Here is a 23,112-nt window from a genome sequence, read left to right on the forward strand (position 1 = left end):
TCTGAAGGACAATGATCATAGCTGACCAGAGGACTTCCAATATTCTGGCAGCTGACTAGAACAGGTCAATTTCTCTGTGTTTCTTTTAAACTTATCTGTCCTTCTTAGATGTGGCACTGTGAGCCCTGAGGGCACAGTGGATTCTGTTGACTCTTGCATTCTAAGTCTTACGCAGAGCCTGGAATACATAGGTGCTCAATAATTGAATTTGTGATAACCACAGCTGGGTTTATATATCCTTTACCACGCATGTGCTACTCCCTCTTCTGAGTGCTTGGCCTATATTAGCCCGGTCATCTCACAAGTAGCCAGTGTGGTAGGTGGTGCATTTATACCCATTTTAGAGATGGGGAATAGAGAGGTTAAATGACTTAGTGACCCAGGCTGGATGTGGAGAAGCTGGACTTGAGCCCAAGCAGCCAAACTCTTGTTTGATTGCTTCTCAGTGTTGACAAAGTTCTCGATTTTGTCCCTTTGCATTTTGCTTTTCTAATCCTTTGATACTTTCAAGTAAATGCTAGTTTTCAACATCTCACCCTTTGTAGCTGCAATTTTGAAGATGTCTGACTACAAAATATAGCAAAATAATAAATGAAAATTAAGCAAAAAATAAAAATAAAAACCCAAGAAAGAAAACACTATAGTTCACAGTATTTTATCTTATAATTTCAGAAAGCTTCTGCTGTCAACCAGGGACTTAGATATCTTCCATACATGGTTAAACTTTACCAGCAGAGTGTGTTTGTGTGTCATATATGAAATATGGTTTCAAAAAGCCTGGGTATTCCTGGTCTAGGGCCGTTTTCAAAGGACTTCACTGAAATTAAGTCACCCTAAACTGAACAGAGCAGCACCGAGAATGTAAGAAACTCCAAGAATAAAACTACTCTATGCAATAGCAGACTGGAGTGGTCATATGAGCTTCCTAATTTCTTGAATGACAGGAGCACAAACGTTAGAAAGCATTCAACTGAGCCTCTGCGTTGCACAGAAGAGGACAGTCGGATCCAGAGAAATGAAGAGTTCAGCAGAGTGAGGCTCTGATCTGGCTTGCTGATGCCTTGTGCAGGATTTCCTCCGGTATTCGCACACGGATCTGCCCTTTCGCCTTTCTCTAGTTCATCACGCTGCCTGGGTACCCAGGCTGGGCTGGCCCTCTGCGCATGTGCAGAGGCCAGTAGCCCACACAGGAAATGCCGAGACCGCAGCAGTTCCACGCGCTCCTGATCCACCAAGCCTGCCTCTGATCCCCTGACCCGAGCTCGCCTGCCAAACTCAAACAACAACAGCAAAGGACAACACAAAGGCCCAGGGTTTGACCAAAGGGAGAGTCAGAATTTCCCTGCAGTTACCATGGCTCTGTTTACGCATTCTGAGACGGGAGGGTTTTGCAATCTTCAGAATTCAAGGGAATCTTTGATGTGTTTTTTTTTTTTTCTTTCTTTCATTTGGCCAAAAACTGATGGACTAAAGTCATCCCCAGCAATTCCATGAACAGAACTGGTGGCATCTGAGGTGAATCTCTAGATCTAATTAAACAGAAGGGCTTTAGGGGGAGTCCCCCTGGTCGTACTGTCCTTTCAGGACATAGCAGGGAGGGGAAAACCCACCAGGACAGAAATCCTCTATGATAAATGGAGGAGGAACTGGATAAGCTGAATTGCTCTGAGTCAATAGGACTCAGGGGTTTGTGGGCAGTCCAGTAGAAGATGAGCAAAAGCATAGACCTGAACTCCAGGAAACTGCCAGGGCCTGAGGACATCACGAGAACATTCCAGGAGTGGAAAGACAGGAGGGTAAAGAAGGGGCTGTTTAATATTCTGTCGGAAGTTATTAATTGGCTGCACTGTGTTGTAACTCACTCGTACTTTTAAATCTTCAGTAAAACTTCCTACGCAGATGGCCTTGTGCCATTGGTGGCTTTGGGAGTGGAGGAATTGGGTTAGATGGTGTCTAGCAAAAGGAAAGGAGATAACACAGAAGAAGCAAGAAGAGTCAGTGGTGCCTGGAGAAACCGCAGAGATTAGGGAGGGATGCTGGTTTCCTATTTGGGGAAGTCATGTTTAAATCTTAAAGGATGTGGTGGCCCCAGACATCCAGTCGGCTGATGTTTGGGTAACACAAGTGGCAGCCCATTACTCATATATATTAGCAGAGGCCCATTCTGACTGCTTGTCCTCAGGCAGACCTGGGCATGCTGTCAGTCAGAGCTCTGCTCAATGAAAAAATAGTTGCAAAAGATGAAGTCCGATACACACATTTGGTTAGCCTATAACTGGATTATGCTGTCCTCACACACTGAAACTCTCCCATCTTTCCAGTCATGCCAGGCTTTTGTGTAGCTCCAAGCTTCAACATTCACAGCTCCATATGCTTGGAACACACGTCTCTCCTTTCTGCCCATCTTTTAAGAAATTGCTTGAATGTAACTTATTCTGTAAAGAGCACCCTCATTCCCCAGGAATTCTATGCTCGCTTCATGTGTTTGCCATGGTTCCTTGTATTGATCTTCATTCACTCAACAAATATTTAACTATTAGCTATTAAGCAAATCAGTGAGCAGAGTGGGTGAGATCAACCCTCCCTACAGACTGTGATGTGAATAGTGCCCTCTGGAGTTGTGTGTATGGTGGCCCTCTGAGACTCAGTCCACAAGTTTTTTTTTTCTTCCTTTTTAGGGGCGCACCTGCAGCATATGGAGGTTCCCAGGCTAGGGGTCTAATTGGAGCTGTAGCCACCAGCCTATGCCACAGCCACAGCAACCAGGGATCTGAGCCGCATCTGCAGCCTGCACCACAGTTCACAGCACTGAGCGAGGCCAGGGATCAAACCTACATCCTCACAGATCCTAGGCGGGTTCATTAACTGCTGAGCCACAAAGGGAACTCCCTACAAGTTCTTTAACATTCTTGCTTCTCTGATATCCATTTGGCAGAAGAGCTAGATGGACAGTTTGACGCAAATAGGCTCTCAACCTCCAATTCACTGTGGGTACCAGTGGGAGCTATCTATGGAAAGGAGACGGCAACTGAAACAGAATCGAGCCCAAGAAAATAGTTTTAATTCAGACTTTGAATTCATTGAGTACTTCACTAAATTGTAACATAATCTAAACACTTATGATGAGCCCTATAGCCCCAAACAAGGGCCCTGTATTTGCTTGTTCCTTTCTTCACTTACTCAAGCAACTGTAGTTGAGCCCCCACCGCACAGTGTTACATTCTGAGAAAAATACAGAGAAGACAGCTGTCAACAAGCTTGTTTACATTTATAGGGGAGTAAGTTTTGTGAGAGTGATGACATGAAATAAAGGACTAAGGTCACAGAAACTCCCAGGCCTAAGAAGATCTGAAGGGCAGATCTCAAATAGATCTGGCTGTGTTGTCTCATCTGAAGTCTTTAGAGATAAGCCAGAGAGGTCACCTTCAATGTCAGTCTTGGAGATGAATTCCTAGAAGTGAATTGGTGAGTCAGAAAAATCCAGTGACACGTGCGTGTAAATACAAAAAAAATTCCAACTGACTTAACGGACATGTCGTGACACCGTCATATCTGTTCACACACACAATGATTAAGGCCCACACAATGACTGTCCTACATTCTTCAATAAAGAATTATGTGCTTGTTTTTTTTTTTTTTTTTTTTTTAAAGCAATGTTCCTTTTAAGCTACTGAATTCTGGGTCTGTTCTAGAACTTCTTCTTCTTTTTTTTTTTTTGTCTTTTGTCTTTTTTGTTGTTGTTGTTGTTGTTGCTATTTCTTGGGCCGCTCCCACGGCATATGGAGGTTCCCAGGCTAGGGGTCGAATCGGAGCTGTAGCCACCGGCCTACACCAGAGCCACAGCAACGCGGGATCCGAGCCGCGTCCGCAACCTACACCACAGCTCACGGCAACGCGGGATCGTTAACCCACTGAGCAAGGGCAGGGACCGAACCCGCAACCTCATGGTTCCTAGTCGGATTCGTTAACCACTGCGCCACGACGGGAACTCCTGATCTACAACTTCTGATTGAAGTAAATGTGTATGCTCGCTCTTGCATTATGTGTTTGTGTGTGTGTGTGTGTGTGTGTGTGTGTGTGTGTGTGTGTATCAGTGTGTGTCAAATGTCCACTGGAAAAAAGATGCCTGGCAGTAGCTTGGCCCTTCACCCCTCCAGAATGGGAGGCTAGTCTGGCTGTCTGTGTAGACACATCTGTGAGAGGCACCAGGCCTGCTGCTATAAAGGAGTTCAATCTGTCTGGTCCTAGACAAGTTATTTAATTTTTCTGTAGCTCAGTTTTCTAGCCTCAGAGAAATTGTTAGACTCCATGAGCATGATGATAAACCTGGAAATATATTCTTCATTCAAAGTCAGGTGCTTATTGTGAATCGGATGCCCACCCAGTGTCAATGCCTTCAATACCCATCCCGCTCCCTCTCATAGTCAGAGAATCCATGGAAAGTGATGACATTCAGAACTAAACAAGCAGACAAAGTACCCATTACCGATTCTCCCATAAATTGCCCATTGTTTGGAATAACGAGACTTAGTAAGGAATCCTCACTGTTGCCAAATAGAGAAAACCCTCAACCCAGGAAATGCCCTTCTTAGTTGTTAAAACTGAGCTTCTTTGCTTTTACTGAGAGCCTAAAATTTCAAGTAATTTTTTCTGTCCTCTCTTTATACAGAGAGATTACTGTTGGTTGCATGGGAACCTCAAAAAGTCATGCCTTTTCCACAAATGAACCTTTCCACAGAAAAGAAATTCCTGGACTTGGAGAATAGACTTGTGGTTGCCAAGGGGGAGGGGGTGGGGTGGATTGGGAACTTGGGGTTAATAGATGCAAACTATTGCCTTTGGAATGGATTAGCAATGAGATGCTGCTATGTAGCACTGGAAACTATGTCTAGTCACTTATGATGGAGCATGATAATGTGTGAAAATAGAATGTGTACATATATGTGTAACTGGGTCACCGTGCTGTACAGTAGAAAAAAAAAAGGTATTGGGGAAATAACAAAAAAAAAAGTCATGCCTTTTTATATTATGCACTTTGATATTCCCTATTAAAGAGGATCACTGAGAGCTCATTGTAAAGTTGTGCTCATTCTCTAGTTATTCAAAGAGTGGATTTACCTGCGTTAGGATGGGATGCTTATAGAACCGATTTGGGTAATTTATATTGTTTATATCTAAGGCAGAGTGTTTGACCTCATATAGCAATTAAATTGAATGTTACCTACTGTGTTTAGCTGTTTGGGGTTAAGTTAATGAGAGATAGATCCCAACCTTTAAGTATAGCTAATGGTCTTAAATTTTGATGCAGAAGGAAAAGTCAATAAAATAGCCTGGGAATGTGGAGAAGGGAGAAATTAGCTCTGGTGGAAGGAAATAAAGCACAGGAGCTGTGCTTGAAGGCCTGGTGGGATTTGAACATGGAGAGCTAGAGTGGAGAAAGGTTGTTTAGATTCAGTCTATGATTGTCAGGGCATTATGTAAAATAGTGTGTATGGACTAAGCTATAATTTGTTTCTGTGGGATTTTCTTTTGTTTTCTTTTCTCTACTCTTCTTCTCTTTTCAGGGCTGCACCCAAGGCATATGGAAGTTCCCAGGCTAGGGGTCCAATCAGAGCTATAGCCACCGGCCTACTCGACAGCCACAGCAGGGTGGGATCCAAGCTGTGTCTGCAACCTACACTGCAGCTCACATCAATACTGGATCCCCGACCTACTAGGTAAGGCCAGGTTCATTACTGCTGAGCCATGATGGGAACTCCCTTCTGTGGGGGTTGTTTATTTTGTTTTCTGCCAAAACACATTAGGAAGGAGATTAGGGCTGTTTAACTCAAAGGACCAAGGAGCTCTCAGGGCCAGCACGCATGCCCAGGTAATTAGTACAGCCTGTAGCTCCCCAGGGGCTCCTGTAGGTCTAAGACAACACTTCAGGTCTCAAGGGTCCCCACGCTGTCCTTCTGTTTCAATGACGAAACCAAGTCTGCCTTCTTCAGGTGAAAGTGTGCCTTCCTTAAGAATACTGGATGAGGAGTTCCCGTCGTGGTGCAGTGGTTAACAAATCCGACTAGGAACCATGAGGTTGTGGGTTCGATCCCTGGCCTTACTCAGTGGGTAAAGGATCTGGCGTTGTCGTGAGTTGTGATGTGGGTCCCACATTGCTGTGGCTGTGGCGTAGGCTGGCGGCTGTAGCTTCAATTCGACCCCTAGCCTGGGAACCTCCATATGCCGCAAAAGCAGCCCTAGAAAAGAGAAAAGGACAAAAGAAAAAAAAAAAAAAAGAATATTGAAGAAGTTGCAAAAACTCAACTACTTCTTTCCTCTTGCTTTTAGCTATTCTTTCTCAGTGGTTTATTGTTTGTCCCCCCCTCCCACTTCCAAAATTGTATTGTTGTGTACAGGACTTCGTTCTACAAGTACTTACTGAGCTTGCTCTGTGTGTGGAAACTTATGTTAGATGCTGGGGCCTGGGGTCCATCCCCCACAGTCTCAGACCTAAGTCCCCTGATGTATTTGGCCACAGTGGCTGCCATGTCAGCTTCCAAAGGCAAGTGCAGAGCCAGCAGCAGAAGAAAGGGCAATAACTCCGCTGATTGAACATAATGAGTGAAGGGAACATTTTTCACCTCAGGGCAAATAGAGCAACCTCATTGAAAGCTTTCTGCCCTATTTTTCTCCAGGAGTATCAGAGGCAGCTGCACACAACGGAAACCCAGCCAAACTGGAACCCGAGGAACCAGCCACAGTGCTTTCTCTTGAAGGATTAAAGAGGTTTTTTCCTCTCCCTCCTCTGTGCACAGCGATGTAATTTCCTCCCCTGATTTCTGGGCAGAAAGTTAGCATTCCAACAGATGCGCTTTAATTGATTGCAGCTATTAAATCCCTTAGCTTACATGCTTATAGTTCAGGATATAAGAGCCACATGGAATTTTAAATCTCATCATTTTTTTTTTCTTCTGTATGTAGGCAACTTGACAAAGGCTTTGGAAAGAGGAATGGTGAGGAGTTGGTGCTTACTTTGCATACAATCGACTTCAGGGATTAAGGATAATACATTTGAACCCTCTCCATTATATCTTCTGATATCACTAAATTTGCTTGTAAGTGAGGGTCCCATGGAGGGAGGCCAGCTGTCCCAGGAGTCATCAGAGGATCAGCAAAAGCACCGGGCAGGCCCTCCTGCCCAGGGATGCAACTCACCATTGTTAATCTTTAATGCCTCCAGGCCACACACGCACCAGACCCGCTTGTTGGACAGTTTACGGTGGAGTCTAAAGTATTTTTCCTTCCTTCGAGTGATGAGGATCTAATATCTTTTGCAAGGCCAGGATATTAGAATATCCCCCTCCAGTATATTTTCCTTGCTGCCTGGCAAATCTTTAAGTAACACTGTTTTAAATTAAAGAACAATGTCATACTCCAACATCAATCTGTTCCTAGAACCCCTGATTGTTTGGAGAATGTGGTGAATGCACCCTGACTTAACCACATAAAACAGGTCTCTATAGGGAGAAGAAAGATCCATCGAGTGTGTGTTTCAGAGGAAAAATCAGTACTTTGGGGCTCCAAATAGTTGTATTGATAAAAGCATCTCAAATTTTATCCCTGCAAGGAGGAAATCTTCCAAAAACCATTCTGCCTATGGCTGCCAGTTCAGCTGAGTTCCTTTTTATCCTTGGTTAGCAAAGAGGCAAAGACCTCCTCCCGCTTTGTATGCAATGGGAGTCCCGGCCCCACTGAGCTCTGCATTGCAGGGGCCAGACTCAGGTCTCGGGCCAGCCCAGTCACCTCCCTGCCCCACTCTGCCACCCTGTCCACCGGGCCAGCCCCAGCTCTGGTCACTCACCTCACTTTCCTCCGCTGGGGGTGGAGGGACCTCCTTGATAATCTGCAAAGAAAAGAACAAGAACAAGTCAGTGGAAATCTCCAGCCACCTGCTTTCCAAGAGGCCCGCTTGCCAGAGATGTCTGGGTGGTGTGGCCATCATTACCATAGTAATGGGCCCAAGCAAGGCCAGTGTCTCTTTGGGCAGAGGAGCTCAGTCAGTTAGAGCATGAGCCAGGCTGAGGGTTCCACACGTAGCTGTGTCTGCTGTAGTTTTGTATAGAGAAAAAAAAAATGTTTCTCAGGTAACAGCTTCATCCTTTACCCCAGGTAGCTATCCTGCAAATGAATTCACTCCCATATTCATCTCGTCATTCATGATGAAACCATTCAGCTATCCATCTAAACCTCTGCATGTGTAACAAAGAACTGTACACAACAGAAGTGAAGATAGTGCTGCAGAGATAAGTCAGGTAGGGACCACACTCAAACTGTTGGCCATCCCATTAACTGTCACTGGCCCCAGATGGTACCCATGGGGGGAGGGTGTGATGATCAGGCAGACTGAGTCCCAAGAGAGGGCAGCAAAGAAGGGCTAACCAGGGATTCCTTTCAAGGGCCCAGAAATTTAAGAGGTACCAAGATTTACATAAGAGTATCACAAGACTGGACTCTGCATATGCCCCATCATCGGGGTTAAGGACAGGCATGTGGACATGCTGGACAGGTAAGCAATGGGGAGGCCCTTCTAACCAACGAGAGGATGGGAGACACATGGGAGAAGGACAGGGCAGGAGGACAGGAGGGTGACAATAAGCAGCCTGTCTTAGCTCCAACTTGCACACCCCATTTATAAAAAGAAAGCTCCTGCACCCTTGTAGTTAATTCAATTTAGAGTCTTTTACAATAGTTTGGCCATTATCCACTCTGACTGCACCATGTCCTGGGAAGGCTCCCTCCTCTCACACCCCTAGCTTATTATCAGAATGTTGGGTCCCCTACGTGCAGTCCTTCTCCCTGAAGGATTCTGATAAAATGAAAGTCATTACCAATTGTTTGATGTCTTAACCTCAGGGCTGGCCTGGACCACTTTGTGGATGGCTGCTCAGGTGCCGTCTATGGGACCAGTTCCTTAATTTAGTTGGAACACTTTCCTGGCGGCAGGGCAGGCTGCCTACCAGACAGCTCTTCCTCCCCTCTCCCTCCTACTAAGCACATATCACCTTTGATTTGATGATTATTCTGGGACCTCATTTGGGCTTTGGGTCCTACTGCTGTCACCCAGGCTACTGACAACCTAAGATGTCATGTCGGTATGTGGAGACAGGATATTTAAAAAAAAATTTTTTTTTTTTTTAATATGGAGACAGGATATTGACTTGAGGCTCTACTAACACCAGCTAGAAGATGGAGTTTCCAGTCACCTAAAAGGATGGTCGTTGATGAATCAAGAGGCAGAGGCTAAGCCCTCTTCAAACTATCATTTTATCTGCCTCCACTTCCTGGCCATCGTGGGAAGCCTGCTGAAGATCGTTGGAAAACATGAAGCCATGATTTTGCTCACCCACTCAACACTGGCTCCAAATTTCTTTAAAAAATATCTCTGAGGAGGGTCATTACTGCCCAGTGCTGATTTCCCATCAACCCAGAGGCAGTGAGGATTTTAAAACAGGAAATGCCTGGAAACTGGAGGGAGGGGTGAGGCTCTGGGGAGAGCGATCTGGAATGTATCTCTTCTCTAAGGGCTGGGTTAGGGAGGGGAGTGAAGGGAGAGTGGGATATTTGGGAATATGGCCAGATGGTGATAAGGGCTGTGGGCAGTGTGCTTGGGTAGCTAGAGGTTCATGGCAGAGTAACTGCGCTTCTGTCTTCATGGCGCCATCAGCTTCCTCCCTCGCTGCATGCAAGCCCAGAGCTGTTGTCCAATGTGGGCCCCAGACCTGCCTTTTTCTGACTATGAGGATCTAAGTTCCCAAACTGCCCTGATCACCACGGTCCTCGTCTGTGAGATGGGAGCAATGACACTAGCCTTGCAGGAACTGAATCATGATGAGCAGCATTGTCTGCAAAACATCTGACCCAGAGGGGATGCTCGGTGGATGGTGCACATTATTATCATTCCCCTTTCCCTTTCTTGTGGTCTCAATCTCTTGCTTTTATTGCATCTTTAACAAAGGTGTCGCTCAATCCCCTGCATATAGTAAAATGAATATGTGTGGTGGTTTCCAGATGGAGCAGCTGCAAAGCCAGAACTTCATAAAATGAGTTGAGACAGGAGACTGGTGTTCAGACAGTGGCCAGGGGCTTCAGGGGGGGTCAGCAGCAGTATGTTTCACCACATATGTGTAAGCACATGACATCAACCAGGAAATGCTGACATCAGCCAAGAGGCCCACCACTCAAACCAACCCATCAGTGGGCTGACGTTCAAGGTAACTGACTTAGTGGGTGTTTATTAAATTCTCCATCCAGCACTGTCCCAAGGGGAACCCAAAAGACAATGCCAAAATGCATGATTTGTTAAGTATTAATCAAAGATGGACTAATTTATAAGCCAGAGTCCACACTGACGTCCTTGGAAATTAGGCACCTGAGCTTCTGGAAGAATGCCATCATGTTTAGGTAGACAGGATTTGGGCACCCCCAATTTGGCCTCATTGGTTGGGTGTCTGGCTATTTTCAGTGGGAATGAGAAAGACGTCTTCCTATTGCTTCCAGCCCCCAACCCGCCAGTCTTCCCCTGGGGGCAGGGAGCAGCTCACCCAGAGCCTGGCAGGAGAGCATCTCAAAGTGGGATCCAGGCAGGCTAAGTTGACATCATGAGATGATTATTCCAAGCCTTGAAGCTGGATGGGCTGTTTGCGAGGAAGCCAAACCCTCCCGTCAAGACCAGCATGCCTGGGGGCCACCCAACAGAGTGCTCTGAGCACAGGGACATGTCAGCCCTCCCACCTCACCCCTCCTGAGGTCTGAGCCCAGGTTGCTTGGAAGAGCAATTAGTGCTAAAGTGCTGCAGAGTGGACCCCAGCTCACAGGATAAAAAGCAAACTGCCCTGGCCCCCACAAGGCCTGCACGATGTATCCCTCCGCCCACCCCCCTACCTTGCCCCTCTCCCCACCCCCTTCACTTTCTGCTCTTCGGTCTCCCAACACCTTCTGGCCCCTTCCACGTGCCCCACTAGGTCTTCTGCCTAAATGCTTCTACCCCTCCCTGATTTGTCCACACATCTGAAAGTACCCCTATTTGTGAACCTGTTCACTGGATAAATCACCTCCCCAGAGAAGTCGCCCAGGGCCTCACAGAATGAGCAAGGTCCTCTTTATGGGGGTCTCACATAACTCAGTGTTTTCTGTAGCACTTCTAAACATAATTAAAGGCCAAGTGCATTTCCAACAAGGCCAAGTGCATGTCCAAAAAGAATGCAAGCTAGGGAGTTCCCTGGTGGTCTAGTGGTTAGGATCTAGCACTTAACCTCTGTGGCTTGGGTTCAATCCCTGGTCTGGGAACTAGGATCCCACATCAAGCTGCTACATGCTGTAGCCGAGACAGAGAGAGAGAGAGAGAGAGAGAGACAGCGAGACAGAGAGGAGAGAGAGAATGCAAACTCAGCACCACCAAGCTTAGGCCCGATTTGGGCCACTCCCTTCTCAGAAGGTTCCAGGCGCTTCCTCTTGGTTGTGGGTGGTCTTGTCAGCTCCTTCCTCATTAGGAGGGACAAACAGAAGATGGGTAAGTTTGAGAGATCCTTAGAAAAATGTTGAAGAGGAATGTCCCTTAAGTATACTTGGAAGCATAACATGGCAGTACTGGGGATAACTCTGGAGACATATTTCATATTTTTCCTCCAGAGGCCAACACTACATCTCTGCTTACTATTAGTTTCAGGCTGCATGTTTTGGATGAGGAGAAAATAACCCGTTGCCTTCGTGGGACAGCTGCTCTAGAGCCCCTTTTGCATTAATGGTTGGACTGGTGAAGTGAAAGAGGATAAGAAAAAGAAGATGGGATAGAGAACTTAGGAATTCGATTGGTGTTTCTTTGCTCCCTGAGAATTTCTTGAAACTATCTCTGCTGTGAATTGGGAGATGTGTCTCCTTTCCCCTTCTAATTCTACTTTAGTCCATGTTTGTTTAGGTAGATGTGACATGGAGCCAGGTTTGACAAAGACTTGTATGCATAAAGGAAAGCAAGCTTGAAAAGACTTGCATTCAATTAAAACCTTACTGGCAACTTCTCATGGAGTCAAAATGAATTCAAGTTTTTGGGCAGAGCTCTTAGTTTGCCCTTAGATGGAAGGTGTGGGGATGCAGTTAGCATGGGATGACTAGGTAGAAAGGTCCTGTTTGACCCCTTGGAACTTTACTGTGTTTTAGAAGTCAAGTTCAACTCTTTAGGTCTCTATAAAGCTCCCTCTTAAAATGTATTTTAAAGATGTGAAGGTGAAGTAAAATGCCAGTGAGTTTATCTTGGCTCAGTTTTTTCCTCCAGAAGCACTGAAGATTGCTCCTAATTTACATTTGTTTCTTGCACTTTGTTGCTCTTCCGTCTCTTCTGCAGCAGTCCTGTGCCATGGGATGCAGAATGCAGTCCAGTTGATTTCTGACACTGGCACCTCTTCCTCTTCCTGGACGATGGCCACCCTGGCTCACTAGACATTTCATTTAATCTCGTGAGTCCGGTCAATGTACTGCAGGAGGAGTGAGAGGTCTCCAGGCCTGGCTAGTTCCCATGGTCCCCTGCCATGGCTCTATCACCACCGCTTCCCAATTCTCCTCCTAATCTCCCCTGTCTCTTCACTCTGACAGCAGTTGGCGGTAGGCTAAGCTGTACAAGCTTAAGTTAGATCCTCATCTTATGGCATGAGAAGTCTGACACAACTGGGACTTCTTCAGGTACCCCTTTTCTTCTTAGATTGTCTTCAGTGTCTCAGTGTCGTTTTTGCTTGAGCCGGATGAGGAGCATCTCCTGCAACCTCCTTTACACCGATGGTGGGCTTCTCTTATTGCAAAGGAGACACATCCTTGGCACCCAGCCCATTCTGCTGCCCAGCCAAAGTCCAAGAGAATGGCTTCAATTAACTACTCTATTAACGAAATTAGGCACTTGTCCGCTACTTTGAATGAGCTCAGTAGTTTTAAACCTTCTCGAGCACCGCAGTTGTCTAGAGGACTTCTTAAAACACAGACCTCTGGGCTGCATCCTTGAGTTTCTTATTAGTCAGTCTGGAGTGGGGTCTTTGCATTTCGAATGAGCTCCCAAATGATGCTTGTGCTGCTGGCCCATGGATCACACTTTGAGAACCATGTACTGGCTTATTTCTAACAATGCTATGCCTCAATTAGATATGTGGAGGTATGTTTTGCTTTAAGCCAGACACTCCTATGAGTATTCTGTTGCATGTTGCTGAAGGCTGATTAGAAACATCAGGTTTGAAAATGTTTCAGTTGAAAAGTTATGATGTCCATGCTCTATTGTCAGGAGCTATGGGGTCTCCATTGCTCATGTGTCCCATCTGAGGGAAGACAGAACGATTTCTGGAGGAAACTCTCTTGGCTTCCTCTGGCAAGCATTTGTGCTCATGACTGTGCAGAGGTGGCATGGCCTGAACTCCTGGACCCAGCCCTGACGCAATCGAAGCCAGAGGGTGCCCTGGGAGTTAGGAATACCGATTTTATCTTTTGCTGCACTATTGGCAGTCAACTAGCTGCACTGCATATGCATCTTTTTCTTTTGCAAAAAGAACTGGACTCTAAGCTTCTAAAAGACCTGGGCATACTTGGTTCAGTTTGTATCTCCTGACACATACTCAGCACTTCTTACTCAGTCACTATTTCTGGAAGGAATGAATGTACATTATAAAGAAAAAGGTAAGGGAAGCATTTTTTTTTTTTAATGGCCATACCTGTGGCATTTGGAAGCTCCCTGGCCATGGGTCAAATCAGAGCTGCAGGTGTGGCCTATGCCACAGCCATGATAACACCAAATCTGAGTCTCATCTTCTACCTACACTGCAGCTTATGGCAACACCGGATCTTTAACCCACCGAGTGAGGCTAGGGATTGAACCCGCATCCTCAGAGACAACATCAAGTTTTTAACCCACTGAGCCACAGCATGAATTCCAATAAAGCATTTGTTTTTCTTTTTTTTTTCTTTTGTCTTTTCTTTAGGGCCACATCTGTGGCATATGGAGGTTCCCAGGCTAGGGGTCGTATCGGAGCTATAGCTGCCAGCCTACACCACAGCCACAGCAACATGGGATCAGAGCTGTATCTGCGACCTATACCACAGTTTACAGCAACTCCAGATCCTTAACTCACTGAGAGAGGCCAGGGATGGAACCCAAATCTTCATGCATACTAGTCAGTTTGTTCATAGCTGAGCCATGATGTGAACTCCCCAAGAAAGTACTTCTGATAATTCTAAACATCTTTTCCTGTCAAATAAAAACTTCAGTGATACAAAATGGAAGCTTAGTCTCTCAACCCTCCATATAAATGATTCTTTAGTAATTGATGCGCTAATAGCCTCAACTGCCAAGAGTGGATTGTGACACATGGATGCATCTTGGGGAGCTCGTTAGAGTTACAGGTTGGATCCACGGTTAATTATGGTACTTTATTGACACAATCTATATCCCATTCTATCCCCAGCCTCCAAGTAAATTCACTTGCTCTGTGGCTTCCTGCTTAATGTCCCCAAATAAATTTTAAAGAAGCTTTCCTGAAAATTTGAAAACCGCATGTGCAATTGAATATGCAGTGGCATTATGCCTATACAATGTACACACCTTAATCTAAAAATACTTTATGGCTAAAATATGCGAAACATCTGAGCCTTCAGTGAGTCATAATCTTTTTGCAACAGTAATATCAAAGATCACAGATCACAGATCACCACAGCAAATATAATAAAGAGAAAGTTTGAAATATTGAGAGTATTACCAAAATGTGACACAGAGACATGAAGTGAACAAATCCTTTTGGAAAAATGGTGCCAAAAGACACTCAACTCACGGTCACCACAAACTTCCAACTTGTTAAAAACGCCTATTGGCAAAGTACAATAAAGCAAGGTCTGCCTGTATATGACCTCCTTTACCCTGTGAAAAATCATTTTTTGAGCTAATATAATTTCACGGTTTAGTGATTTTATCGCCCAGTTTCCCTATCACGTATGAATAAATTTACATATCACATACATGTAACAGATGGCACATGTCATGCTTCAATCCATACCTAACTTTTATAGGCACTGGGAAATCAAAAAATTCATGTGACTCACTTTAGTATGATATTTGCTTTCTTGTGGTGGTCTGGAATGGAACCTGGAATATTTCAGAAGTATGCCTGTACACATTTTAGATTGTTTAGTTATGGTAAAATTCACCTAACATTAACCATTTTAAAGTGTGAGCTGAGTACATTGGGTGCCACCAAATACTACCAGGTGGATGTGAAGATGCCGTTCAGCCCTGAGCAGCCTGGAAGAAATACCCCAAACTTGCACACACCTCATCTGTTTTCTCACTTCTCTTTGCCGTTCTGCAATGCAATTACATACCATGCTCATGAGCGTGTGTACTTTTCTTCATGAAAGCATTTAATCTAGCACCCTCAATGTAAGCATTATAAGAATCCAGGGATTCAGGGAAAGAGGAAAGCCCTAAGTTGTGGAGCAGAAGCTGATGAAGAGACAAGATGTGTGGGATACCATGAGAGCAAGAGGAGTAAAGGAACCCATGTTGAGCTTCATCAGAGACCACACTGAAGAACACAAGGAAAGGAGAATGGAATGCATGGGACCCACCATTTGCTTTAAGGGGATTAGAAGCAAGTGTCATGGATTGAAGAAAAGGCTATAATGCTGAGAGTAGCTGAAGAGCACTTATGTGGTATTTGGTCTTATTTGGAACCATGAAAATAGCTTTTTTGTTTTGTTTTGTTATGAAAATAAGACCCTGGCAAAACAACAAAAGCTGGGCTTCTATTTTAAGTTGGTGCAGAAGGAATAACAAGACAATTAGTCACAGCCATCCACCTCTGTTGTTGTGACACTTCGTCCTAAGAATGTCCTTCTTTCCATCCTGTAACTCAAAGGCACAGGGCTACATCACACTCAAAACCACCATGAAACTTCATGTGTTTGCTTTTTAAAAATTGAGACATATTGCTATTTATACTGCAACATTATTTTAATTAAGAATGTAAGATGCTTCAAAGGTGGACATTTTTAGTTTATTATTAATTTCAGAAATTATTTTATAAGGTTGCACAGTTTGAAAGTCCTGTTCTGAACTGATTTTCCCCACTAGTCCTGTTATTTTCACGAGGTTAAAATTCCATACACAGTGATATTTCTATTACCCTTCATGTTATAGGAGAAATAGAGAACGTCTGATGTACCTGCTTCTCAACTGTTGTTAACTTTGTAGTGAGCACAGGAAAGACCAATGACAGGGCCCGACTTCTCAACCGATTTTTGGTGTTTTGTGCTTTCCATGGGCAGTAAAACCTCAAGGAGTCAGAGTGATAATATTCCTTGGATTTTTGGTAATTTTTGATCGTGAACTCATGTGTAGTTTGCATTTACCGATGAGAATCCTATGAAGACTGAGCTAAGGGCTCAACCTGCCAGAAAGGATTCAAGTTTCCTTTTGCAGATTCCTAAGCACTTCCAAACCCTGACCCCCCCCTTTTTTTTTCCAGTTTGCAATTTATAGAACCCCAAGTAATATACATTTGAACTTTAAAACCAACAGGATGTGGTTCTGAATTCTTAGCCCCCCCCCCGCAGCCAACACACATATCAAATTCATAGCCCATCCTTTTACTCAAGGTCCCAGCTTTAGGCAGAAGATTTCTGACTCTCAAACATCTATGGCTATGAAATAAAATTCTAGGTTACAGAATTTTATTTCATAGCCACTGCTTTAGGGTCAGCTAACCATCTGATTTCCAGAACCTTCTTTATTTTGTCCCTGGAAATGCCTATTTTTCTTGTGAGCCTGGCTATACATTTAAAATAACTTTTATTATTTTTTTCCAGGAAATTTAATTTTTATTTTGCTATTAAGTCCCGTATAGCAGCAGTGGGAAGTAATTGATTTTTCATAAATGATTACCTCTTGCATGATCAAAGGAGTTAGTTGAAATGTTGTATTTAGATACTTAAAGTTATTTGGAGCCTTCGATTTAAAACATTGCATATCTGGGAGTTCCCACAGTGGCTCAGTGGAAAAGAATCTGACTAGCATCCATGAGGATGCAGGTTCTATCCCTGGCCTTGCTCAGTGGGTTAAGGATCCGGTGTTGCTGTGATGTAGCTGTGGCGTAGGTTGCAGACACAGCTTGGATCTTGCATTTTCTGTGGCTGTGGTGTAGGCCAGCAGCTACAGCTCTGATTCGACCCCTAGCCTGGGAACTTCCATATGCTGCAAGTGCGGCCCTAAAGAGCCAAAAAAAAAAAAAAAAAAAATTTCAATAAACCTAGAGAAACTAGGCAGTGCAATATGGAAAAGGGCCAGGAAGTATGAGATACTAGCTGATGACAGATAAATGAATCTTACTATACAAATGGTATAAATGTAATAGAAACCTCACAGCTGATTAGAGTGGGTTACTCCTGGCCAAGTACTGTCTGAATCCAATAATTTTACAGTGTAAAAGTTCAGTCAAGGCTAGTGCCAAGGGTGTTGATCTAGAATGTAGTACAAGACATTTTCAAAGAAATGAGTTCAACTTTGTGTTTTTTGCACTTGGAACTCAAATTTCAAGTAATTTTTGGCCTCTCATCTTATCCCCCTTAAGACTGGGACTATTTAAAAGGCCAAATTCATCCATAACTCAAGTGAGAGTAGTGGCAGGAATTTTAACATTAGTTGATAAGGCCTCAACGATGTACATGGTAATTTAAAAGAATAGCTATGCACATTCTCCACTAGATGTGGTTCTAGTCAATACAAAACTCTGAGTCAGTTAAAAAAACAACAACAACAAAAAACCATGAATTCAGATTCCCTGAGGCTTGGAGGAAGAGCATCTGGTCTACCTGGGTCATGGGCTAGGCGATCCCAGCCACTGGCTGTGCCTATGGGACCTGAGCAGGGCACACACGACATGAGGATGTGACATGATGTTCACAGTGTGTTCAAGCTCGATGGTACTGACCCAGCCTTCCAGGAAGAGGATAGGGAAAGGGCCGCACCTAGGAACCCAGGAATCTGACTTTCAGCCAATTCAACATTCTTTGCGATTATGGTTCCCAAACAGTCTTTGGCAAAATATTAGTGTCCTGCTAGGTATCAGTATGTTAATAACTGTTTGAGAAGGACTGGTGTCCTTCTAGATCTCAGTGTGCTAATGGGAGGGGGGAGGCCAAGGGAGAGGCTCCAGGGTCCAAAGAAGCTTAGGTGGACGATGTTTGGAAATGCTGTCCCTGATTACTTGCAGCATATTTTGATGGGTAACTAGGTCTGAGAACCACAGGCCAAGAAGCGTTGAAGAAGAGCCACAGATTCACTTGTAGAAGGTGAGAATTTAACAAAGCAACCTTAGCACCAATATAGTTCCCCTTTTCTAATTTTTCACATGAGGAAATGACAGTTATAAGATCTGCCCTTCACTGATGGAGGAAGAACTCGTATTGGAAGCCAGGTGACTTTCATGGCAGCTTGCCTCTTTCCAGCTGCCCCAGGGGCATGAAGATGGGGGTGGGTGGGTCCCCAGACAAGTCACAGGGCCAGCCCAGCAGGAATGAGGGAAGCCATGATGGTGACATGGAGACGAGAACAGACTGGGCGTGTGGGGTATGTGGGCAGAACTGCAGGGTGAGGGCAGGCCAGGGCAGAACTCTGTGTACTCGTGGGACGTAATCTTGTAAGCTGCAGAGCAAGGCGTGTCCAGATGGGAATGGGTGGAGGCTGGCAAGGGATCCAGAAAGCACGCTACGTCAAGGTCCAAGATGCCTGGCTAAGGAGCTGCTTGTATGCAACAGGTTTCTATGAAATTAACTGTCAGTAAATCCCTTTGGTGATGCTAGGTTAGGTTGTCTGGCCCTAAACATTCAATATTATGCTGAAAGGTGTGGAGGGCATTATTTGAAGATTTTATTTTATTTTAAAAAAATTTTTGGCCACCCTGCCACATGAGGAGTTCTTGGGGCAGAGATCGAATCTGAGCCACAGCTGCAACCTATGCTGCAGCTGAGGCAACACCGGCCCCTTTAAGCCACTGTGCTGGGCAGGGGATCGAACCTGCGCCCTAGTGCTGAAGAGACACCACCAATCCCATTGTGCCACAGTGAGAAGTCCTGAAGACTATTTTTATTTCAGTTTAAGGCATATCAACTTTCTGATTAGTTTTTGTCCCTTGCAAATTGTCACTGGAAATGTAAAAGGGGCTTATTTGTTGAACTACCTTGGAAATTCAATAAAGTGAATTAAACACAATCCTTTTCATAATTCTTAAAATCTTAAAATTAAATCTGTTACATAATTTTCTTTTATCCCACTAAGCAAGGCCAGGGATTGAACCTGTGTCCTCATGGATACTAGTTGGGCTCATTACTGCTGAGCCACAATGGGAACTCCCCACATCAAGGAATCTGAAGTCTATTTTAGAGACATTGAATAGTCAAGAAGATTTAGGGCAGGGAAGTGAATGGGACCATGACTGGATTAATTTTTTTTCTTTTTTTAAAAAAAGAAAAAACCTACTGATGGTGAGAAAGACTAAGCAGTTAGAAAGTCATTGCAAAAGTTCAGGTGGGAGAAACCTAGACTAAGGCAATGACATTCATTCATTCCCAACTATTTATTAAGCAACTACTGAGTGCCAGACACTGCTGGGGTAGAGGGTGTGGATGGATGTGCCACATAAGACAGGGTATGAGAGAAGAGGATATGTTATAGACAACTCTGAAATGAGAGAGGGTAAGGAGCGACAGAGGAGATGCTGGTGATCACTCTGCCGCCTCTAGTTCGGGCAGCTCAGAGGATGGTGACCCATCCATCTATGAAGAGCAATTTGTTTTTCTCTTTATGGCTGCAACTGAACCACGTGGAAGTTCCCCAGGCTAGCGGATCGAATCAGAGCTACAGCTGCCGGCCTGCGCCACAGGTGCAGCCACAGCAACACAGGATCAGAGCTGCATCTGCGACCTGCATCTCAACTTGTGACAATGTTGGATCTTTAACCCCCTGAGCGAGGCCAGGGATCGAACCTGCATTCTCGCGGACATTATGTCAGGTTCTTAACCTTCTGAGCCACAATGGGAACTCCTGAAGAGCAGTTTTGGGGGCAACATAATGAGTTTAGTAAGGACATGCTGGCGGGGGGAGATGCCCACACTGGAGATGGGTCCTGATCCCGTGGGCCTGGTCCTCTGAAGCCAAGACCAGTGAGTCGTGGCCACATTAAGCAGCCCTCAGTGTATCCACTGTAGTTGAACTCATGAGCATTGGTGATATTGCCCAGGGACACCATAGAGGACTGAAAAAATTCCAGAGAACCAGAGAACAAGAGGTGAGCAGCAGGAGACGGGAAAACCTGGAGACAGATTTAGGAGAAGAGTCCACAGCAGCCAGCAGAGGAGGGGGTTGGACGGAGTGAGTGCCCATTGCTGAAAGAGCTAAAGTAGAAGGAGGAAGGAGCAGAGACCCCTGGCTGGGGAGTTCAAGCTCCCAAGGCACAGGCTAGAGCAGCGATGGTGGGGGGAGGGCGGGTGCAGAGGGTGGAGGAAGAATCATGGACTCTCCGCTCAGCAGAGACATTTGCAGGTGAATGAGAGGGAGAGGGAAGATGGACGGCTGGAGGGAGGAAGGCGGTAGGAGACCTGTTTAAAGGTTGAAGGAGGGGAGGCAGAGGGGAAGAAGGCAGCTGAGAGGAAAGGATGAAGATACCACAGGCAGAGAGAACAAAACGAAGGACACAAGTGGAAAGAGGGAGAGGGCCAGGCTGTGTCCGAGAGGGGATCTCGGAGCTGGATGCCCGAAAGTGCCATCTCGCTGAGACAGAAAAGCAGGTTGTCTACTGAGAGTGAAAGGGCCAGAAGTAGGAGGATGGTAATGGCCTGGGAGAGGCGCTGTGGGATGGAATTCGTGGCTCCGTCAGGATGGCTAAGCAATGCCAAGTCCTGCGAATGCACAGAGGCCCCATCAGTGTGCTCAGGCAGTTCTCGTCCAGCATCTTGAGAGCAGGAAAGGTCAAAACTTAACAATTACTCTGCTGAGGTGTAGGGATGGGGAAGGGCAGGCGGGGCGGGGATTAGGGAATCGAAGTTGTTCCTGAGATTGTCCTGGGGTCAGTAGGTTAAGAGACCAGTCAGACATTTATTCTATCCCTCAGATTTATTTATTTATTTTTACAGCCACACCTGCGGCATATGGAAGTTCCTGGGCTAGGGGTCAAATAGGAGGTGTAGCTGCTGGCCTACACCACAGCCACCGCAACACTGGATCTAAGCCTCATCCGTGACCTACGCTGCAGCTTGAGGCAACGCCAGATCCTTAAGCCATTGAGTGAGGCCAGAGATTGAACTAACATCCTCACAGATGCTATGTCAGGTTCTTAATCCATGAGCCACAACAGGAACTCCCTATCCCCCAGATTTTTTGATTTGGAAGTGCCAAGTCTCCAGCCCTAATCAGAATCTATCGGGGTCTGGCGACGTATGGAAATTTAGGCAGGACGCGATGGCCTTTGTCTGCACACATAAGGCTACCATCCTAGCTGGACTGTAGGTGCTCACCAGGATGCTGCCTCTTGACTGGGATGATGGTAGATTTTCAGGGTTCTCTGCATTTTCTAGAACAGTTTGGTGCTCTAGTAACTGGATTCATTGCTGACTTTATTCCCTCCACCCATTCAAACATTTCCTCTAACAATACATTTTAACTCTTTTTTGCATCATTGTCTTCCCCTTCAGATTTTCTAGTCTTCCTCTTTTTAAAGTTCAATTTAGAGATTTCAATAATATTGGACCAAATATGAGTAGTTGGAGTGGCCGCAGCGTGGCTTAAAGTGTTCTGGCAATCCAAGGGAGAGTCGTGCTTCAGGGTGGCTGTGGAGAGGGATTCCTTGTCTTGGGCCAGCAGGGAATGACTTCCACCCCTGGTGCCCCCACGAGTGTCCCTGTCCCAGGGCAACTCCGACAAGTCAGCAAACTGGCACCTGCCATCCTTTTGTAAATAAAGTTTTATTGGAACACACACACAAAGAAGTGTTCTGGCAATGTCCCTTGAGGAACTGAGGCAGAGCTTGATTGATTAATTTATTGATTGGTAAAATATTGACCCCTGAATTCCTTTTTTGAAAATGCAAATAGGCCCAGGGTACACAGTCCAATGACTTGCTCCCTTTCAGCGTGGGTGTTTTTGTGCCAGTGAATAATAGGAGGAATCTTAGGAGCCCAAGTTTTACCTGGGGCTACCAAGGGCCAAGTTGGGAAACACTAAAAGGTTCTGATCCAGGATCTGGTCAATTCTCTATCAGTCATTACTGGTAGATTATTTCCTGCTGTGTGGGCAATCAGTTAACCCACGTTCCATCTAGCTGGAAGGTAAGAGCCAGAAGGTAGTGTGGTCCTCTCAGAAAGAAAAATGCCATGGGTAGCACCAACTGCTCGCATCCTTTGGAATTCTTCTTCCAGAAAGAGCCAGCATGAAGCAAGAGGGTGCTAAGGTTTGCAGAGGGCAGGCCAGATAGTAACCACTATGCCTGGTCTGGTCATACTGGTTGTTGCACTTTAAAATGCTCTTTATGATGAGTATGACCTAAGTGCCCACCCTCCGACCTCTGCCACCCTCCAGGACTTCATGGAGCCCCACTTCCCACCCCCTATCCAGCCACTAAAGGGTTAATGTCTGGCTCAGTTGGGATGTGGGGGCTTGCGGATTGTTAAACGTGTTGAATATCATTTCTGGAGAAAACTGCAGGAGGGGGAGGAAGGGACAGAGCAGAGACAAACCTCCTGGGCTCCTCATTTTGCAGACTTTTTCTGCTCTCTGGCTATTTCCCATCATCAAGATGTAGCTTTGGTACCAGGTCATGGGGCATTTCCCATGCTCATGGCAGGGCAGGGAGAGTGAGAGAGGAAGGTTTCAGGATCATCATTTACAAGGATGCTCTCTGTTAGTCCCAGGCTGTAGCAAGGGGTGCTGTCACATGGCTGGGGGGGCGGGTGGGGGGACTTCCTGCATTCTGTGAACCAGGATCTGGGGTGGTGGGGAAGGGGAGGTGATGTTTGCCCTCCTTCCTGCATACTCCCTTCAGAAAACACATGACTTTATCCCGT

At 45.4% G+C, this 23,112-nt stretch overlaps 1 protein-coding gene across 1 annotated transcript in view; it reads right to left on the minus strand.

Moving 5' to 3' along the window:
* ANTXR1 (ANTXR cell adhesion molecule 1) overlaps positions 1 to 23,112 on the minus strand; it is a 243,486-nt gene that overhangs the window by 70,076 nt on the left and 150,298 nt on the right. Inside the window, exon 14 of the mRNA XM_047781884.1 lies at positions 7,841 to 7,882. Within this exon, the coding sequence (XP_047637840.1) occupies positions 7,841 to 7,882 (42 nt within the window). The remainder of the gene's footprint in view (positions 1 to 7,840; positions 7,883 to 23,112) is intronic.

Source organism: Phacochoerus africanus, chromosome 5 (genome assembly GCF_016906955.1).
Source record: "Phacochoerus africanus isolate WHEZ1 chromosome 5, ROS_Pafr_v1, whole genome shotgun sequence".
NCBI lineage: Eukaryota > Metazoa > Chordata > Mammalia > Artiodactyla > Suidae > Phacochoerus > Phacochoerus africanus.